The 21,502-nt window shown below is 47.8% G+C and overlaps 2 protein-coding genes and 3 long non-coding RNA genes across 5 annotated transcripts in view; all 5 read right to left on the bottom strand.

The window, feature by feature from the left end:
- Nucleotides 1-1,107: 1,107 nt before the first annotated feature.
- On the bottom strand, nt 1,108-13,452 carry LOC115206606 (NACHT and WD repeat domain-containing protein 2). The gene is made up of 9 exons (XM_029773752.1): nt 13,301-13,452; nt 12,835-12,923; nt 9,362-9,469; nt 9,052-9,261; nt 8,748-8,871; nt 6,406-6,566; nt 5,836-6,273; nt 5,028-5,634; nt 1,108-4,940 (listed from the first exon to the last, which is right to left on the bottom strand). Exons 1-9 carry the CDS (start codon nt 13,365-13,367, stop codon nt 1,705-1,707), a joined length of 5,040 nt encoding a protein of 1,679 aa, XP_029629612.1. The 5' UTR covers nt 13,368-13,452; the 3' UTR covers nt 1,108-1,704.
- On the bottom strand, nt 9,881-10,553 carry LOC115206607 (uncharacterized). The gene is made up of 3 exons (XR_003880826.1): nt 10,482-10,553; nt 10,071-10,391; nt 9,881-10,040 (listed from the first exon to the last, which is right to left on the bottom strand). It is a non-coding gene; the product is annotated as an uncharacterized LOC115206607 (long non-coding RNA).
- On the bottom strand, nt 10,651-11,143 carry LOC115206608 (uncharacterized). The gene is made up of 3 exons (XR_003880827.1): nt 11,112-11,143; nt 10,727-11,074; nt 10,651-10,696 (listed from the first exon to the last, which is right to left on the bottom strand). It is a non-coding gene; the product is annotated as an uncharacterized LOC115206608 (long non-coding RNA).
- LOC115206609 (uncharacterized) lies at nt 11,609-12,443 on the bottom strand. The gene is made up of 3 exons (XR_003880828.1): nt 12,412-12,443; nt 11,685-12,032; nt 11,609-11,654 (listed from the first exon to the last, which is right to left on the bottom strand). It is a non-coding gene; the product is annotated as an uncharacterized LOC115206609 (long non-coding RNA).
- Nucleotides 13,453-13,670: 218 nt separating the features above from the next.
- The window catches only part of fchsd2 (FCH and double SH3 domains 2), a gene marked incomplete in the record, with an annotated part of 103,956 nt that continues 96,124 nt past the window's right edge, over nt 13,671-21,502 (bottom strand). Inside the window, 4 exon segments of the mRNA XM_029773753.1 lie at nt 13,671-16,959; nt 17,090-17,178; nt 17,604-17,778; nt 19,493-19,701. Of these exon segments, the coding sequence (XP_029629613.1) occupies nt 16,876-16,959; nt 17,090-17,178; nt 17,604-17,778; nt 19,493-19,701 (557 nt within the window).

A 21,502-nucleotide genomic window follows, 5' to 3' on the forward strand; every position in this document is an offset into this window, starting at 1 on the left:
GTATGTGACCAATAACACCTGCTAACCATGTGTATGTGACCAATAACACCTGCTAACCATGTGTATGTGACCAATAACATCTGCTAACCATGTGACCATTAACATCTGCTAACCATGTGTATGTGACCAATAACACCTGCTAACCATGTGTATGTGACCAATAACATCTGCTAACCATGTGACCAATAACATCTGCTAACCATGTGATCAATAACATCTGCTAACCATGTGTATGTGACCAATAACATCTGCTAACCATGTGTATGTGACCAATAACACCTGCTAACCATGTGTATGTGACCAATAACACCTGCTAACCATGTGTATGTGACCAATAACATCTGCTAACCATGTGACCATTAACATCTGCTAACCATGTGTATGTGACCAATAACACCTGCTAACCATGTGTATGTGACCAATAACATCTGCTAACCATGTGACCAATAACATCTGCTAACCATGTGTATGTGACCAATAACATCTGCTAACCATGTGTATGTGACCAATAACACCTGCTAACCATGTGTATGTGACCAATAACACCTGCTAACCATGTGTATGTGACCAATAACACCTGCTAACCATGTGTATGTGACCATTAACATCTGCTAACCATGTGTATGTGACCAATAACACCTGCTAACCATGTGTATGTGACCAATAACATCTGCTAACCATGTGACCAATAACATCTGCTAACCATGTGTATGTGACCAATAACACCTGCTAACCATGTGTATGTGACCAATAACATCTGCTAACCATGTGTATGTGACCAATAACATCTGCTAACCATGTGTATGTGACCATTAACACCTGATATCTGCGGTGCTGCACGCGACCACGTCATTTAGCTGAGTCTATCTTTACAGCTGAGGCTTGTCTGATGTGTTTACAGAGCCAGATTCCATGAGTCATACATACTGTACATACCTTAAGCACACCCGTTGTTACTGCCGTCGGTACTAAAGATCGGACACTTTTGGTACAAATGTTCTTTGTTGTTGATTCCAATGATGTAACCAGTTTCATATCAATAGGCTGAACAAATATGAGCTGATTTGTTATCGCTCTGATACATTGATATTGGACAGAAAACAACCATTTTAATATCAATTTTATTTATTCAGCAATTTACTAACAGGTAACAATGGACACATTTTTTAAAAATGAATAAAGAAGGAAACTGGCCAACAAGACACAAGTTGGGCATACATCTGTTATGTCATCTCTGAAGAAGACTCAGGCATACATCTGTTATGTCATCTCTGAAGAAGACTCAGGCATACATCTGTTATGTCATCTCTGAAGAAGACTCAGGCCTACATCTGTTATGTCATCTCTGAAGAAGACTCAGGCCTACATCTGTTATGTCATCTCTGAAGAAGACTCAGGCCTACATCTGTTATGTCATCTCTGAAGAAGACTCAGGCCTACATCTGTTATGTCATCTCTGAAGAAGACTCAGGCCTACATCTGTTATGTCATCTCTGAAGAAGACTCAGGCCTACATCTGTTATGTCATCTCTGAAGAAGACTCAGGACTACATCTGTTATGTCATCTCTGAAGAAGACTCAGGCCTAGATCTGTTATGTCATCTCTGAAGAAGACTCAGGCCTACATCTGTTATGTCATCTCTGAAGAAGACTCAGGACTACATCTGTTATGTCATCTCTGAAGAAGACTCAGGCCTAGATCTGTTATGTCATCTCTGAAGAAGACTTGGGCCATGTGATGCTGGGTGTTGCTAGGGGCAACCATCGCACTGGCTCACTGTCACACTGGCATGGCCTCTCCCAACCAATCCCTTGTATCCTTTCCCTGACAGCCCCTCCCCTCCCTGTGATGTCAGAGATGGAGTACACGCCCACAGACCCATCCTGGAAGCCCACATACACACACAGCTCCTCACTCACAGCCAGAGCTGTGGGGGTCTTACACAGACACAACCTCCCCAGTTTCCCCCCATCAGCCAGCCGTACCACTGCCAGCAATGGCTTAGTGTGCAGGTCACAGGCACAGCCATTATCCTGGGCAGGGGGGTGGCAGATGTAGACAGCGTAGCGTCCAGAGTCGTCCAAGCAAACTTTGAGGACTGGACCCTGGGCCTTGACCCTACACAGCCTGGCATGGGGCAGGTCCAGCAGGGTGATGAGGTCATCATCAGTGGACAGCAGAGCGAAGCTCCCATCAGAGGACATGTGGAAGACCTGTGGCTGGCACAGGAACATCTGGGGGAGCAGAAACTGTCGGCACACCGTCTCCTCTGTCATCTTCCATGTGTAAACAGACCCAGAGGCAGCCATCACTATCACAAAGTCTGGGTGTTCCGGCAGGGTCCGGAAGGCCACAACCGTAGAACGTTCATAGCGTTCTGAGCACGAGAAGCGCTTACTGACGGTGCCAGACCACAGGCTGACGGCGACCAGGTCGCCATGACGACGGCCTAACAGGAAGGTGCTCTCAGGTGAGACCTGGGCATCAGCCAGGTACAGGTGAATGTTACAGACCACGGCCCCACTGGCCAGCTTCCACACCCTGGACAGGCTGTGCTGCGACACACACACCCCGATTTGACCGTTTGAGGTGATTAGAACCTCTGTAGCTCTGCTGCCATGGATACGGTGGAGGTTCTGTCCCGTGTCGCTCCGCCACACGTAAACGTCCTCCCCTGAGAGGCTCACAAGATGGCTGCCGTCTGGAGAGAGACACAGCTTCTCCACGGGGCCGTCGTGCAGGAAGTGAGTCTCCGGACTTCCTGTCTGTAATCTCCACCTCCACAACATCTCTGAGCCGTCAATTACATAGAACCGCTCTCCCATTGGCTCCAGCACCACCTTCCTCACCCCAGCCCCTGTTCTAGGGACCATAGCTGCAGCACATATTACATCTGAGTCCCACGTAGTGAGGTGGCCATTTTGTGTGACCATGGAGAGGACAGACTCCATCTTGAGCAGTGAGAGGGGTTGGGAAAGACTGCCAGTGTCTAAGGAGAGGACACACTGACCAGTGGTCATCCTCCACACCAGCACAGAGGGACAGGCCTCTAGCGAAGCCAGGATGAGGTGTCCGTCCTGGGCTAACAACGCCTGAGAGAAGGCCTTCCCCTGTGGAGCTCTGAAGTGGTCCCACTGCTCCCAGTCACACATGTCCCAGAGAACAATCTCCTGGGTTTTACACACCAACAGAATACTACTCTCTTCTGATAGGTCTGTATTGATGAACTCAAAATGGCTGTCTCCACTACAACACTCTTTTAGGAGTTTGGGATCTGTTTTGGTGGCTACGCCCCATAACAATATGTGCCCTGTGCTGTCCACACACGCCATCTCCCTCTCATCCTCACTGAGTATCACAGAGATAACTGATGACTCTGCTGGACTGGAACAGATAGCAGTGAGAGTGCCTGTAGATGTGTCAAATATAGACACTGTGCCTTTCTCCTGGCCACAGTACACAAACTGACCACTAGAGGGAAAAGACACAGTCCTCACAGTGTTCTGGCACTGCAAACGGGTGAGGAGGCGGCTGGTGGAAACTTCAGAAAGACTCACGTAGCTCAGACCTTTCCACCACACACACATCCTGTCATCACACATGAGAAACCCTTCAACTATGGTACTGGAGTGTTGGTCTGAGTTGGACTCCTGTCTTTCTAGACTCAGTACATCCTGAAAACACGTTGTCCCACTCACATCCCACAGGAGCTGTGTGTTGCACTGAGTTGAGAGGAGGATGAACATCCCACTACTCCGGACACTTACAAACCTCAGCGCAGGTTCACAGCTCAGTTTCAGTTCCTCTGCCTCCCTACCCCTCCACACCAAAGCAGACCCATCACCCTGTATGACAACCACAGTCCCAGACACTGTCCCCGCTGCATCTGTAACAGGACACTGTCTGGCCTCTGGGAAAAAACCCTGTGTGGAGGGTACAGTAGAGGGGGCAGGACTGAGCACCACTCCTAACCCACTTCCCCTCTTCTTGATCCCCTGTGTCACCTCCTCAGCATAGCCTTCCAGCTCAGGACAGAGCCCCAGGAAAGGATGCAGCCTGACCTTCATCACCATGGACAGCTCCATAGGGGAGTTCCAGAGGAGACAGGCTGAGTCCCTCAGAATGCCCGCCAGAAGAGCTCTCTCCCTGGGGAAGATGAGCTGGGACGCCCCCTCCCTTTCCCAATCCTCCAGCAGGGTTACCAGATCCCCTAGAAGCCCCGCCCTCAGCATGGCCTGATGGAACTCCAGTGACATCATCAGACCTCGCTCTAGTTCCTCCATCCTGCCGCTCTCCTTCAGGTGATAGGGCAGTTCCAGAAGCTTGCGCAGATTGACTCGCACATGCTCAGAAGAGGGGGAGGATGAGGAGGGTTTAGAGTTAAACACATAGGGTTGACCAAGAGGTTGCCTATCAATGTATTTTTTCATTCGGGCAGTGTCAGGGACAACCCCAGGCTGGTTGAGTCCTGTGTTCTGTCTGATGACCAGTGGTTTGGCTCTACCGTAGGCCCAGCGACCATTAAAATAGTCGGCCATCGCTGTGTGCATCTCCTCCCTCATCTCCCAGGAACTCAGGTACCTCTCACACACCACCAACCCAAAATGTCTACTGACCCAGAATAGAACATGAGACCCTGCAACACTCCTCTTCATCAGAAACCCCTTTAGATCCAACAACAGCCTCTCCACTTCCACCTCAGGTACCCTAACCTTGGAGGGAGGGGGCTCACTGGCCGAGACGTACCCAGCCAGCACCTCGTCATCACTGGACAGGAGGTCAGAGAGCTCAGCCTCTGTGAGTCCGGTCCTGGAGAGGGTCAGGTAACTCAGGGCTCGGGACACCAGAACCAACCCATGTTTCTCCTCTAGGTGAACCAGAAACACTGTGATGCTGGAGTGGACACCCACAGGAAGGGTCTCATCAGTCACCTCTGATGCTGAGAGAGAGAGGACAGAGAGAGAGAGAGAAATGAGCTCCAGATATATAGAGATAGATGTGTTTATACTGTATTTTTGATGTGTACCTGAGGTCCACAGCGAGGCGTGTCTGTGCAGGAGGCGAGCGTACAGGGGCAGAGGGCAAGAGATCAGGGCCATGTTCATGACCCCCTGCTGTCCTGACGTCACTCTCCTTCCTGACCCCTCCAGGAGGGCCGCCAACATCCTCACACACCCCCTCCCCTCCACCGGCCCCAGCTCCACACTCACACAGCACCCTGAGACACCAAACACTGCAGAGGAGGATTGTGGGAAATGGAGTTCAAGGGTGTGGAGGGTATTGGTTCGGGTGGGGGAGATGGAGAAGATGAGTTTGATGTTGGGAGGGAGGGGGGAAGGGAGACACTTGATGGTTTGGGGTCCGGAGACGGTCAAAGATTGGTCTAGGCCGTCAAGGATGAGGACCAGGGGCTGTTTAGGGGAGGGGCAGATGGAGAGAAGGGAGGAAAGGTTATGTCTGAGCTGGGGGAGGGTAGGGTTAGGATCTCTGCTACTGGGCTCAGGGTTATGGTTGTATCTGTGGGCTATCTGGTGGCACAGGCTGGAGAGAAGGTGTCTAGGTGAGAGATTGACTGACAGACAGGTGAACTGGATAATCACCACGGGCTCCATGTCGCTCAGCCATGACCTCACCTGCAGAAGAGAGGAGAGAGAAACAGTCCCAGTCATTTAGGATGGACCCTACAGGTCTCTTCTAAAGCAAGATATTATTAGATATTATAATGTATGTTGTCTGGATATTCAGTCAGTAATGTAGCTAGTAATGTACAGGTAGTTTCTTCTTCAAATCACTTCTATAAGATTCTGTATGTCCTGAGTTACTGCTCCATCTACCTGCTGTGCACAATGTGCCAGCAGCACAGTTTTCCCTGTGCACGGCCCTCCTACCACCACTAGTGGGTGTCGTGTGTCCCTCTGCTCCAGGTAAGACCTGACTTCCTCTTCCTCTGGCCGATGGTTGTCATAGAGACGGGAATAGAGAGAACACAGCTCCTCCTGCTCAGCCTGCTCTCTGGTTAACGCATCATCAGAATGAGCTGACGATACTGACTCGCCCATTCCCATGGTGACAGAGCTGTCAATCAGAGCCAGGAGGTCAGAGTAGAGCTGCTGGCAGAGACCCTCCGCATAGCTCCTCCTCCTGGCGGGGGTGTAACCATGACGAGGGTCGCATTCCGAAGTTGTGGTGTACACCAGGAGCTGACAGGAAGTCACCAGGCTGGGCAGGAAGTGGTCACAGAGCTGGGACAGGAGGCTGTCATCGGACAGAGCCTGTGGTAGATGGGGGATGACGTTACTCCTTAACTAATACCACTGATACAAGGTCAGATATTTGTCATCCCCAGGTAGAGGTTGGGGGGAGGGTAATCAGATTCTAGATCAGTTATTAAGCGAAACATCTACCTTGAGTGGAGGATAGGGGTGTAGGAGCGGCTCTTTAGGGGGTTGGTCTGCCCCCTCCCTCTGGCCACGACCATTGGAGATCTTGTTGACATAGACCAGGCAGCGTTTGATGTCACGTCTAGGACAATTCTCCAGTGCGAATCGCAGGTCTGTGTCGAGAGCTGGAGAGATAGAGAGTTTTCAAAGGTACACCTTATGAAAGAGTATATCACATAGTAATCTGTTGGACAACTTAAATGGCTGGAGAGATGTGTGAAGAATGTACAGTTTACTATAGATAAGCTGAAATCCTACTAGAGTGATGGAGCTATTTAAAATGTCAGAGAGGTGAATATAAGTACAGTTTGTAATTCTTTCAGTAGATGTTGCTCAACTCCCACCAATTCCTTTGCTTTACGCCTAAAGAGAGAGATGGGCGGCTGAGGTCACCTGTTCTCTCTTGAACACAGCACCTCGATGAAGGGAACATTGAGTCATTTCACACCTTCACACCTTTCTTCAGACAGATGTGCAAATCTAGATTTATAGAACGATACTGGGGTATCTGTTACTATGGGGACAGAGAGATAGCAACAGCGTTTTAGGTTGCTTTTGGGGGCTGAGTGTGAGTTTATGTGGCTCATTTTCTGTATGTAAAGAACTGAACCACGACCTTAAACTGTCTGGCCTACCTGGACAGGTGATACACTCTATGTAGTTTTCATTCAGTCACTTGTCATTGGTCGAGGACTGAAGAGGAAGTCACATGGTAATCTCTACCTAAAGGGGCTATAGAGACACATTACTATTACACACACTGACCACAGACAGAGGTCATGGCTGTGGACAAACAGACTGGACTTCTGGTGGAGCTACTGATCATTGGCACTGCTCTTCTCCTGATTGGTTGGCTACTGTGTGTTATGAGGAGTCAGAGGCTCAGAATGTTATTTCAAATACTGAATTACATATGAGTTGTGTGCTGTATTTTGTTGGTGCCCAAAAGTTATTTTTATTCTGTTGATCAAGGTGTTGGTGGAGATTCGCTCTCTCTACTCCATAGTGGGAGATGATGTCATTCTGCAATGTGCCAATCAGGTTCATCCATAAACCGCCTCCAATGTTGTTTTAGAGAATTTGGCAGTACGTCCAACCGGCCTCACAACCGCAGACCACGTGTAACCATGCCAACCCAGGACCTCCACATCTTCTTCACCTGCGGGAACAGCCACCCGGACAGCTGATGAAACTGTGGGTTTGTACACTCGAAGAATTTCTGTAAACAGTCATAAACCGTCTCAGGGAAGCTCATCTGCGTGCTCGTCGTCCTTCAACTGACTGCAGTTCGACGTCGTAACCGACTTCAGTGGACAAATGCTCACCTTCGATGTCCACTGGCACGCTGGAGAAGTGTGCTCTTCATGGATGAATCCCAGTTTCAGCTGTACCGGGCAGATGGCAGACGTATGGCGTGGTGTGGGCGAGCGGTTTGCTGATGTCAACGTTTTTAACATTGTAAATAAGAATTTGTTCTGACTTGCCTAGTTCAAAAAGGTTAAATAAAAAAAGATTTAAAAAACAGTGCCCCTGGTGGCAGTGTGTTTATGGTCTGGGCAGGCATAAGCTACTGACAACTAACACAATTGCATTTTATCGATGGCAATTTAAATGCAGAGAGATACCATGATGAGATCCAGAGGTCCATTGTCGTGTCATTCATCTGCCGCCATCACCTCGTGTTTCAGCATGATAATGCACAGCCCCATGTCACAAGGATCTGTATATAATTCCTGGAATCTGAAAATGTCCCAGTTCTTCCATGGCCTCCATACTCACCAGACATGTCACCCATTGTGCATGTTTGGGATGCTCTGTATTGACGTGTACGACAGCATGTTCCAGTTCTCGCCAATATCCAGCAACACACAGCCATTGAAGAGGAGTGGGACAACATTCCACAGGCCATAATCAACAGCCTGATCAACTCTGTGAAGGAGATGTGTCCCACTGCATAAAGTAAATGGTCACACCAGATACTGACTGGTTTTCTGATCTGTGCACCTACCTTTTTATTAAAGGTATCTGTGACCAACAGATGCATATCTGTATTCCCAGTCATGTGAAATTAGGGCCTAATGAATTTATTTCAATTAACTGATTTCCTTATATGAACTGTAAATCTTTGAAATTATTGTATGTTGCGTTCATATTTTTGTTCAGTGTAGTTAAAGAATAAATACAAACTAGAAAATAGTATTTTGCTATTTAAGCCTCCCTTTGAAACATTCTCTTGTGCTTTTGACAGCGTGCAGATCGTTCTTTATCACCAGCCCAACATCATCTCGCTAACACACCTCACTCACCTGACCTGTAGTAGCCTAGGCTTGTTAGGAGACCCTCCTGAACACACTGACTCACAGCAGCCTGCAAGACCTTCCTCATCTCCTCCTCCTCTTCAACAACCATTTCTCCTGTCTTTTCATCTGTCTGAGAAAAAGATCATCATGACCTGTGCTGCACTGTGTGTGTGTGTGTGTGTGTGTGTGTGTGTGTGTGTGTGTGTGAATGTGTGTCTACCTGGTGATTTCTCCTCACCTGTTTGTCGGGGTGCAGCTGTGTGTGTGTGTGTGTGTGTGTGTGTGTGTCTGTCTGGTGATTTCTCCTCACCTGTTTCTCGGGGTGCAGCTGTGTGTGAATGTGTGTCTGTCGTTGCAGACAGAAGGACGGGGGTATTGTATTCTCGTCTCTCAGGTATGCCTTCTCTAGAGCGCGGGTACTGATGCCCGCTCGCTGGCACACCTGGAGCAGCATGTGGAACTCTGCCACCTCCACCTGGGCAGGTAAACACACAGCACCATACTGTGCCCCCACAAGAGCCTGCAGCGCCACCCACAGGACACACAGAGAAGTACAGGAGTTACTACATGTACTAAGTAGGGTGTAGGGGTTGATTTGGGACGTTGATGTGGTGCCTTACCACTAGGTAGGGTCCGTCAGAGCTTTCTCTACACGCCTGTAGTAGCTTTTGTCTAGTCTGTTGGTCTGGCCCGGTTCTGGGATCACTTGCCTCATAAGGGTCTATCACCTACATACACATGACAGAAAATCCTATTGAATTAGACCTTTAATAGCTTCCTTAGTTCACAGCAAAAGCTGGGCCTAGTATTGTCACCTGAGTCAGCTTAAGTGTGTGTGGGTCTACTTAACTACAATATTCTGGAGAGAGATGATTTACTACCAAACATATAGTACGATGTATTATCGTTCACACAGCTATAAAAATACATTTACAAAACATCTAGTCCATCTGAATATGGGTTTTGTTCAACAAGCTCATAACTCCTGCTGCCCAACAGAGATAATAACTTCACAAACACATAATATTGCCTGAAGGTAAACTCACACTCAACACACACACAGTCACTCAGCACCTGTTCATACTCAACAATAACACTCCCCTCCCCTGCTCTCTCTTCATGGCACCATTGTGAGAACATCCTCTATCCCCTACCAATCAACAGTAGAATGCGTGGTGTTGAACTGCTCCTAAAGACCGGCTTCTGTAGAGGCCTTGATCTCACGCTCCTCGTCTCTCCACCATGAGGGGTACTGAATAGTTCACCAACTGCCATGATACAGGACCAGCTAAATAACACCTGCCTACAGTATGACCAGCTAAATAAGACCTGCCTACAGTATGACCAGCTAAATAAGACCTGCCTACAGTATGACCAGCTAAATAAGACCTGCCTACAGTATGACCAGCTAAATAAGACCTGCCTACAGTATGACCAGCTAAATAAGACCTGCCTACAGTATGACCAGCTAAATAAGACCTGCCTACAGTATGATACAGGACCAGCTAAATAAGACCTGCCTACAGTATGACCAGCTAAATAAGACCTGCCTACAGTATGATACAGGATCAGCTAAATAAGACCTGTCTACAGTATGATACAGGACCAGCTAAATAAGACCTGCCTACAGTATGACCAGCTAAATAAGACCTGCCTACATACAGTATGATACAGGACCAGCTAAATAAGACCTGCCTACAGTATGATACAGGACCAGCTAAATAAGACCCTAAATTAGACCTGCCTACAGTATGACCAGCTAAATAAGACCTGCCTACAGTATGATACAGGACCAGCTAAATAAGACCTGCCCACAGTATGATACAGAACCAGCTAAATAAGACCTGTCTACAGTATGATACAGGACCAGCTAAATAAGACCTTCCTACAATATGATACAGGACCAGCTAAATAAGACCTGCCTACAGTATGATACAGGACCAGCTAAATAAGACCTTCCTACAGTATGACCAGCTAAATAAGACCTGCCTACAGTATGATACAGGACCAGCTAAATAAGACCTGCCTACAGTATGATACAGGACCAGCTAAATAAGACCTGCCTACAATATGATACAGGACCAGCTAAATAAGACCTGCCTACAGTATGATACAGGGCCAGCTAAATAAGACCTGCCTACAGTATGATACAGGACCAGCTAAATAAGACCTGCCTACAGTATGATACAGGACCAGCTAAATAAGACCTGCCTACAGTATGACCAGCTCAATAAGACCTGCCTACAATATGACCAGCTAAATAGACCTGCCTACAGTATGACCAGCTAAATAAGACCTGCCTACAGTATGATACAGGACCAGCTAAATAAGACCTGCCTACAGTATGATACAGGACCAGCTAAATAAGACCTGCCTACAGTATGACCAGCTAAATAAGACCTGCCTACAGTATGATACAGGACCAGCTAAATAAGACCTGCCTACAGTATGATACAGGACCAGCTAAATAAGACCTGCCTACAGTATGACCAGCTAAATAAGACCTGCCTACAGTATGATACAGGATCAGCTAAATAAGACCTGTCTACAGTATGATACAGGACCAGCTAAATAAGACCTGCCTACAGTATGACCAGCTAAATAAGACCTGCCTACATACAGTATGATACAGGACCAGCTAAATAAGACCTGCCTACAGTATGATACAGGACCAGCTAAATAAGACCCTAAATTAGACCTGCCTACAGTATGACCAGCTAAATAAGACCTGCCTACAGTATGATACAGGACCAGCTAAATAAGACCTGCCCACAGTATGATACAGAACCAGCTAAATAAGACCTGTCTACAGTATGATACAGGACCAGCTAAATAAGACCTTCCTACAATATGATACAGGACCAGCTAAATAAGACCTGCCTACAGTATGATACAGGACCAGCTAAATAAGACCTTCCTACAGTATGACCAGCTAAATAAGACCTGCCTACAGTATGATACAGGACCAGCTAAATAAGACCTGCCTACAGTATGATACAGGACCAGCTAAATAAGACCTGCCTACAATATGATACAGGACCAGCTAAATACGACCTGCCTACAGTATGATACAGGACCAGCTAAATAAGACCTGCCTACAGTATGATACAGGACCAGCTAAATAAGACCTGCCTACAGTATGATACAGGACCAGCTAAATAAGACCTGCCTACAGTATGACCAGCTCAATAAGACCTGCCTACAATATGACCAGCTAAATAGACCTGCCTACAGTATGACCAGCTAAATAAGACCTGCCTACAGTATGATACAGGACCAGCTAAATAAGACCTGCCTACAGTATGATACAGGACCAGCTAAATAAGACCTGCCTACAGTATGACCAGCTAAATAAGACCTGCCTACAGTATGATACAGGACCAGCTAAATAAGACCTGCCTACAGTATGATACAGGACCAGCTAAATAAGACCTGCCTACAGTATGACCAGCTAAATAAGACCTGCCTACAGTATGATACAGGACCAGCTAAATAAGACCTGCCTACAGTATGACCAGCTAAATAAGACCTGCCTACAGTATGATACAGGACCAGCTAAATAAGACCTGCCTACAGTATGACCAGCTAAATAAGACCTGCCTACAGTATGATACAGGACCAGCTAAATAAGACCTGCCTACAGTATGATACAGGACCAGCTAAATAAGACCTGCCTACAGTATGACCAGCTAAATAAGACCTGCCTACAGTATGATACAGGACCAGCTAAATAAGACCTGCCTACAGTATGATACAGGACCAGCTAAATAAGACCTGCCTACAGTATGATCAGCTAAATAAGACCTGCTTACAGTATGATACAGGACCAGCTAAATAAGACCTGCCTACAGTATGATCAGCTAAATAAGACCTGCCTACAGTATGACCAGCTAAATAAGACCTGCCTACAGTATGATACAGGACCAGCTAAATAAGACCTGCCTACAGTATGATACAGGACCAGCTAAATAAGACCTGCCTACAGTATGACCAGCTAATAAGACCTGCCTACAGTATGATACAGGACCAGCTAAATAAGACCTGCCTACAGTATGATATCCATTCCAACATCAAAACAGAGGTGACCTCTCACCTTGAACTCCAATCCGTGTGTGTGTCTGCAGTGCTCCCTCAGCCTGGGAAACACACTTTCTCTCAGAGCCCTGCGTTCCACAACAGAGTCTAGACCGCACACAGTGGTTATACACCCATTCCTTCTCCAATCAGTATCATACAGCACACAGTGGTTATACACCCATTCCTTCTCCAATCAGTATCATACAGCACACAGTGGTTATACACCCATTCCTTCTCCAATCAGTATCATACAGCACACAGTGGTTATACACCCAATCAGTATCATACAGCACACAGTGGTTATACACCCATTCCTTCTCCAATCAGTATCATACAGCACACAGTGGTTATACACCCAATCAGTATCATACAGCACACAGTGGTTATACACCCAATCAGTATCATACAGCACACAGTGGTTATACACCCATTCCTTCTCCAATCAGTATCATACAGCACACACACAGTCAGACCTGCTGTACCTTCTGGATTAGAACACAGGTAAACCTTGATACAGGACTTGCATGATGCTGTTCGGGAGTCGTCCATGTGTCTGTCAGAGGCAACAAAAATATATAAACTGAAAATAGCATCCACACGGGACAAAAAAAATGATATATGGAAATTATTTAGTAGGACCAAAGTACCAAACTAGCACAGGCTAGTGAGTCCTGCCTAAACGATTCTCCCTCCCCCCCCCCACGCCCAGTCTCTCCTCCCCCTCGCTGTTCCCGTCAGGAAACTGCCTTCTGATGCTGTTCTGGATAATGAACACATCCTCTCTCAGATTCACACACTAGACAGATTTTGTATCTTATAAGTCTACTGTGAATAACAAAAACGGCAATAAAATTATTTTTCCAATCCGTTTTATTATTTAACATTTGTACACAATAAATACAAACTTTTTTTTTTACAGCCAATAATAATGCAGAAATAATTTTGCACCTGTTCTCAATGTTGTCACCATGGCAACAGACAGAAGAGAGGCCTGTTGTTCAACTACACTGATTTAGCAGCTCGGAAACATCTCCAAATCAAAACAAAATCAAATAGATATATAAAAATGCTAAAATAAAGTAAAACTACAGGACTGTTGTATAGAGGAAGATTACAGAGTTATATTCAGAGATGAACCATAAGAACAGACATATTGTAATAAAGTGTTGGCTTGATCAGTGGGTGAGAACAGCTTTCTGACAAGATGGAGGACGTTGATGTTAACCATAAACTTCAAAACAAGTTTGATAAACGTTCTAAAGATGTAAGAGAGATCAAGGAGAGGGCGTGGTTTAGAGCAGACCAAACTAGCCAAGCAAAGATAGGATCATATCCTTCCTCCTCTCGTAGTATAATCACTCTCAAAGCTCATACACCACCTAAAACTAACAAATACACATTCTCACTACAATCATTCAATATTCCTTAGAAAGGTTTCATAATTCAAATCAAATATATGTATATATATATATATATATTTTATAACACCTCACCCTACAAGATCAAATGGTTTCCTGTCTTCTGTAGAACACGATGCTGGGTCAAAGGTTAGGGGTCAGAGGTTAGGGGTCAGAGGATAGGGGTGAAATGTTAGGGGTCAGAGGATAGGGGTGAAATGTTAGGGGTCAGAGGTTAGGGGTCAGAGGATAGGGGTCAGAGGTTAGGGGTCAAAGGATAGGGGTCAGAGGATAGGGATCAAATGTTAGGGGTCAGAGGTTAGGGGTCAAAGGATAGGGGTCAGAGGTTAGGGGTCAGAGGTTAGGGGTCAGAGGATAGGGGTCAGAGGTTAGGGGTCAGAGGTTAGGGGTCAGAGGATAGGGGTCAGAGGTTAGGGGTCAGAGGTTAGGAAGGTGCAGCCAGAATGAGACAGCAACACTGAAAAACAACAGAAATACAAACAAGAGAATAAAACCAATCGAAGGGAATAAAGTGCTATGATTTCTCCCCAGGTTGGGTTTAGGAAGGCTTGCTTGAAGGGGCTGGTAATGGATATTGACCTACGGTAAGGTACATCCTCACAGGGTGTTGAATCTTCTATACGATAGGGCACATCACCGTAAAATAAACGATCATTGTGGCAGGTTTGAAATGTGCAAGCCAATCGCTGTGTGAAATGTTAGGACCTAATTTATCAAACTGAAGTGCTTTCCAAATCTACACAACATCATATGTCAAAGTTCAAGGGTCAAACTGAAAGGTTACAAGTGAGACCAGACCCTTTCCCACATCTACCTCTTCCTCCTCAGTAACTACAGGGGCTCAGTAGAGAGGTGATCAATATACCATTAATTGCTTAGTGGGTAGGACGCGGAATCAAAATCCAACCAACAAAAAATGGTGATTGAAACAACGTAAACTTCCTGGTTTCAATAATAAAAACATGGCTACAGTCTTAAAACAGGAATGCACAAAAAGGTGGCAGAAAGCATCTCCTTTGGTTCTGTTGTCCTCTGTGGTGCAGCTCCTCTGGTTCTGTTGTCCTCTGTGGTGCAGCTCCTCTGGTTCTGTTGTCCTCTGTGGTGCAGCTCCTCTGGTCATGTTGTCCTCTGGACATGTTGTCCTCTGTGGTGCAGCTCCTCTGGTCATGTTGTCCTCTATGGTGCAGCTCCTCTGGTCATGTTGTCCTCTATGGTGCAGCTCCTCTGGTCATGTTGTCCTCTGGACATGTTGTCCTGTTGTCCTCTGTGGTGCAGCTCCTCTGGTCATGTTGTCCTCTGTGGTGCAGCTCCTCTGGTCATGTTGTCCTCTGGACATGTTGTCCTCTGGACATGTTGTCCTCTGTGGTGATGTTGTTTTCTGCACCCTTCTTTTCGGGTGGACCTCTGGGTTCGTTCATTCAGTTGTTTAAATACAGTCTCTCTCCACTCAACACCCCACTCACTCAGACTCCAGCACAGATACACCAGAGAGAGAGAGATGCCCGGTCCAACACATAACCAGAACAGGGGTCGACTCTGACAGGCCGTCAGAGAAAACAACCGTAAAGCACTAAATGCAAGTATCAGTATCTATGTCTGTATCTATATCTAGTATCAGTATCTATGTCTGTATCTATATCTAGTATCAGTATCTATGTCTGTATCTATATCTAGTATCAGTATCTATGTCTGTATCTATATCTAGTATCAGTATCTATGTCTGTATCTATATCTAGTATCAGTATCTATGTCTGAAGGATAAACAAGAAGCCTGACAGGGGATTCACCCACAGCTGTAAAACACTGACCCCATCTCTTAGAGCACTTCCTATTGACGACTACATATCAATGATATAAACACACGCTGTTCATCAGCGTTGAAGCTGAGGAGACTTATCTGTGTGTGTGTGTGTCGTGTGTGTGTCGTGTGTCTGTGTGAATGGTTACCACTGATCCATACAAACTGCAAATAGACAGAACAGTCTGTCTGAGGAGAGAGAGATGGAGGTGTTAGAACATTCAGGGAGGATCCAGCCCCACCTTTCTCTCTCTCTCTCTCTGTCTCTCTGTCTCTCTGTCTCTCCCTCCATCTCACCATACCCTTTAACTGTATGTACAATGCTATTTCAGGTTGACATACGGATCAACTTCTACTACATATAAAATAGATACTCCAATCAGCGGGTTGGGCTAATATGAAACGTTGCGATGACAACAGTAATGTACTGTACTAATCCACATTAAACACGTATGATACAACTATATATGGCAAGAACAGGGGAAACCCAGCTCACATGGCAGATAAAACTCTCCTCCTCAACATGTCTCCTTTTCATTCTCCTCTTCCTCCCGCTCTTCCTCCTTTCATTCAAAATGGCTGCCAGATGGGAGCAAAGTTAAGGCAACAGACAGTCTGACACAGAGGGAGAGGAGGGGTGAGCAGGGAGGGGCTGCTACTCCTTGTTGCTAGGAGACAGAATCATCTTCCTTCCCTTGTTTCTTCCAAGTGGAGGGAGGTAGGGGGGAGAGAAGGGGGGAGTTCTATTGTTCAAAGGTTAGAGGTAAAGCCCAGTTCAAAGTTCAGTCCCTCAGGTCTGCAGGGCAGCGCTGTGCTGTCTGTCTGTCTGTCCTGCTGCACGTCACACCAGTGTGATCTCCACCTCCTCAGTCTTCTCTGCTTTTTTGCGAGGTTTCTGCTTGGGGGGCGGGGGGGCTGCACGGACCTATGGGGCGGGAGAGAGGGGGGGGTATTAAACACATATCTGATCTACATGCCTTTAAATCCACACTGCTTCTCCCAATACTGGCCTTGATCTACACCTGCTGAAAAGTTGAGCATTTGGGGTGGCTTACAGGTCGTAGTTTGCTAGGGCCTCCGTCGGGAGTGAACCGCGGGGGCTGGGGAAACTCTGGAGACACTGGACTCAGAGCTGAACTATGATCTGATGAGAGAGATAAAGAGAAAGGGACAGAGACAAAGAGAAAGGGACAGAGACAGAGAGAAAGGGACAGAGAGACAGAAAGAGAGAGAGAGAGAGAGAGAGAGAGAGAGAGAGAAAGAGAGTGCATGAGAGAGAGAAAGAGAGTGTGAGAGAGAGACAGAACGAGAGAGAGAGAGTGAGACAGATAAAGATAGACAGAGAGAGAGAAAGGGACAGAGAGAGAGAAAGAGAGAGAGAGAGAGAGAGAGAGAGAGAGAGTGAGAGTGTGAGAGAGAGACAGAACGAGAGAGAGAGAGTGAGACAGATAAAGACAGACAGAGAGAGAGTGATGTACTCTTTTTACAGTCTTACCGATTGTATGTAATTGTCATGTTACTCTTTCTTACATGTGTAAAAACAAAACCCAGCATTGGTCGCTCTCTTACTGTGAGTGGGTCCCTTGTGCGTTGAGGGAGGCGGCTTGTGTTCCCCGTTGACAGAGGGTGATCGAGGGAGGGGCGGAGGGGTGGGGGTGTCTGGGGTGGCATAGGGGCTGCACGGGGGCTGGTCATACAGAGGGAGGGGTGGCAGGGAGGAGGGCAGCCTCGAAGATGGAGAGATCTGGAAGGGGGAGGAAAGATACAAAGATGGAGAGAGGGAGACAAACAGAAAGAGAGGGAAAATGAAGGGTTAGAGGACAATGTCAATCATCTTTCACAGATTGTGCATATCGAGACTTATTCATAACCATTGAAAACACAGTCTCCATATCATTGTTCTCCAGGCCGACAGGCAGGAAGTGAGCAGGGCAACGGACCCAAACCAAGATAACAGAGCTGTTATTCTCAGAGGACTGGAGTAGCTCTAATCACACTGTTATCTAGAGTAAACAACTCCTGTTAAACTCCAGGAAGGATATGACCACTCCTAAACCAATCACAGAACTAGACATAACAGCCAAACAGACACATTAATGGACGCCATGTTTCATCATGGACCCAGATACACTACATGACCAACAGTATGTGGACACCTGCTCGTCGAACATCTCATTCCTAAATCATGGGCATTAATATGGAGTTGGTCTCCCCTTTTGCTGCTATAACAGCCTCCACTCTTCTGGGAGGGTTTTCCACTAGATGTTGAAATATTGCTGCGGGGACAAGAGCATTAGTGAGGTTGGGCACTGATGTTGGGTGATTATGCCTGACTCGCAATCAGCGTTCCAATTCCTCCCAAAGGTGTTCGATGGGGTTGAGGTCAGGACTCTGTGCAGGCCAGTCAAGTTCTTCCACACCGATCTCAACAAACTATTTCCTTATGGACCTCGTTTTGTGCACGGGGGCATTGTCATGCTGAAACAGGAAAGGGCCTTCCCTAAACTGTTGCCACAAAGTTGGAAGCACAAAATCGTCTAGAATGTCATTGTATGCTGTAGCGTTAAGATTTCCCTTCACTGGAACTAAGGGGCCCGAACCATGAAAAACAGCCCTAGAATATTAGTCCTCCTCCACCAAACTTTACAGTTGGCACAATGCATTGGGGCAGGTAGCGTTCTCCTGGCATCCGCCAAACCCAGATTTGTCCGTCGCATTGCCAGATGGTGATTCATCACTCCAGAGAATGCGTTTCCACTGCTTCAGAGTCCAATGGTGACGAGCTTTAAAACCACTCCAATGCTTGTCATTGCACATGAAGACCTTAGGCTTGTGTGCGGCTGCTCGGCCATGGAAACCCATTTAGTGAAACTCCCGACAAACAGTTCTTGTGCTGACGTTGCTTCCAGAGGCAGTTTGGAACTGGGTAGTGAGTGTTGCAACCGAGGACAGGCGATTTTTACGCGCTACACACTTCAGCACTCGGCGGTCCCGTTCTGGGAGCTTGTGTGGCCTACCACTTTGAGGATGAACCGTTGTTGCTCTTAGACATTTCCACTTCACAATAACAGCACTTAAAGATGACCCGGGCAGCTCTAGCAGGGCAGAAATTTGATGAACTGACTTGTTGGAAAGGTGGCATCCTATGACTGTGCCATGTTGAAAGTCACAGTGCTCTTCAGTAAGGTCATTCTACTGCCAATGTTTGTCTATGGAGATTGCATGGCTGTGTGCTCGATTTTATACACCTGTCAGCAACGGGTGAGGCTGAAATAGCCGAATCAACTAATTTGAAGGGATGTCCACATACTTATGTAAATATAGTGTATGTACAAAACCCTTGAATGAGTAGGTGTTTCCAAACTTTTGACTGGTACTGTAGCTGTGTGTATGCGTGCGTGCATTTGTGTGTGTGTGTGTGTATGTGTTTCTGCTCTCAAGTGTGTGCATGTGTTTACCAGTGTGTGTGCTCCGTTCTCCCCGCTCTCAGTCAGGTCCTCCACCAGTACAGAAGGGAAGACTCCCACTCGTCCGTTAAACTCTCCCTCCCAGAAGCCATCGTCAGTTTGGGTGTCTCTGTTGAGCAGACGGATGACAGCCCCCTCTGGGAAGGACAGTTCCTCATCCGCCTGACCCGCGTAGTCATATAGCGCCCTCACAAAACTCACTGGGGAGAGGGACAGCGGGGGAAGAGGGAGGGAAGGGGGAGGAGGGAGGGAGAGGAGAGGGGGAGAGGGACAGCGGGGGAGGAGGGAGGGAGGGGAACAGCGGGGGAGCACGGAGGACAGAGGGAAGGGGGAGGAGGGAGGGAGGGAGAGGGACAGCGGGGGAGGAGGGAAGGAAGGGGAGGAGGGAGGGAGAGGAGGGAGAGGGACAGCGGGGGAGGAGGGAGGGAGGGGAACAGCGGGGAGCACGGAGGACGGAGGGAAGGGGGAGGAGGGAGGGAGGGAGAGGAGAGGGACAGCGGGGGAGGAGGGAAGGAAGGGGAGGAGGGAGGGAGAGGAGGGAGAGGGACAGCGGGGGAGGAGGGAGGGGGAGGAGGGAGGGAGGGAGAGGAGAGAGGGAGGGGGAGGAGGGAGGGAGAGGAGAGGAGAGAGAGGGGGGGAGGAGGGAGGGAGAGGAGGAGAGGGGGAGGAGGGAAGGAAGGGGAGGAGGGAGGGAAGGGGAGGAGGGAGGGAGGGGGAGGAGGGAGGGAAGGGGAGGAGGGAGGGAGAGGAGAGGAGAGGGGGAGAGGGACAGCGGGGGAGGAGGGAAGGAAGGGGAGGAGGGAGGGAGAGGAGGGAGAGGGACAGCGGGGGAGGAGGGAGGGGGAGGAGGGAGGGAGGGAGAGGAGAGAGGGAGGGGGAGGAGGGAGGGAGAGGAGAGGAGGGAGGGAGAGGAGAGAGGGGGGGTGAGATGAGGATTATCACTTAATTCTGGAACAATAAATGAGGCTTGAACCTATTGAAGTGAGTTAATACACACTGGGTTCTGATCTGTTCCCATCAAAGTTGAAAATGTTTCTATAGTCTTTGAGAGTGTTTTGTTTTTGCCTAGTTTTTGTGAATGTGTGTGTGTGTTCTTACAGCTGGCGTCTCCGTTGATGCTGCCTGTGTGTATCTCTGGCTCGGTGGAGTTGGAGGAGGTGTGTGTAGTGGTGTACATGTGTGTGTGTGTGTGTTCTTACAGCTGGCGTCTCCGTTGATGCTGCCTGTGTGTATCTCTGGCTCGGTGGAGTTGGAGGAGGTGTGTGTAGTGGTGTACATGTGTGTGTGTGTGTGTTCTTACAGCTGGCGTCTCCGTTGATGCTGCCTGTGTGTATCTCTGGCTCGGTGGAGTTGGAGGAGGTGTGTGTAGTGGTGTACATGTGTGTGTGTGTGTGTTCTTACAGCTGGCGTCTCCGTTGATGCTGCCTGTGTGTATCTCTGGCTCGGTGGAGTTGGAGGAGGTGTGTGTAGTGGTGTACATGTGTGTGTGTGTGTGTTCTTACAGCTGGCGTCTCCGTTGATGCTGCCTGTGTGTATCTCTGGCTCGGTGGAGTTGGAGGAGGTGTGTGTAGTGGTGTACATGTGTGTGTGTGTGTTCTTACAGCTGGCGTCTCCGTTGATGCTGCCTGTGTGTATCTCTGGCTCGGTGGAGTTGGAGGAGGTGTGTGTAGTGGTGTACATGTGTGTGTGTGTGTTCTTACAGCTGGCGTCTCCGTTGATGCTGCCTGTGTGTATCTCTGGCTCGGTGGAGTTGGAGGAGGTGTGTGTAGTGGTGTACATGTGTGTGTGTGTGTTCTTACAGCTGGCGTCTCCGTTGATGCTGCCTGTGTGTATCTCTGGCTCGGTGGAGTTGGAGGAGGTGTGTGTAGTGGTGTACATGTGTGTGTGTGTGTTCTTACAGCTGGCGTCTCCGTTGATGCTGCCTGTGTGTATCTCTGGCTCGGTGGAGTTGGAGGAGGTGTGTGTAGTGGTGTACATGTGTGTGTGTGTGTTCTTACAGCT

This window comes from Salmo trutta, chromosome 13 (genome assembly GCF_901001165.1).
Source record: "Salmo trutta chromosome 13, fSalTru1.1, whole genome shotgun sequence".
NCBI classification, from domain to species: Eukaryota; Metazoa; Chordata; class Actinopteri; order Salmoniformes; family Salmonidae; genus Salmo; species Salmo trutta.

What these genes read in the sequence shown, in the direction of transcription:
- LOC115206606 (XM_029773752.1), bottom strand. Translation starts at nt 13,367, where the DNA reads ATGGACGACTCCCGAACAGCATCATGCAAGTCCTGTATCAAGGTTTAC. An exon ending in CACACGGATTGGAGTTCAAG is followed by an intron (nt 9,470 to 12,834) that starts GTGAGAGGTCAC and finishes ATGTGTATGTAG; the next exon opens with GTGATAGACCCTTATGAGGC. An exon ending in CGCCTCGCTGTGGACCTCAG is followed by an intron (nt 4,941 to 5,027) that starts GTACACATCAAA and finishes TCTCTCTCTCAG; the next exon opens with CATCAGAGGTGACTGATGAG.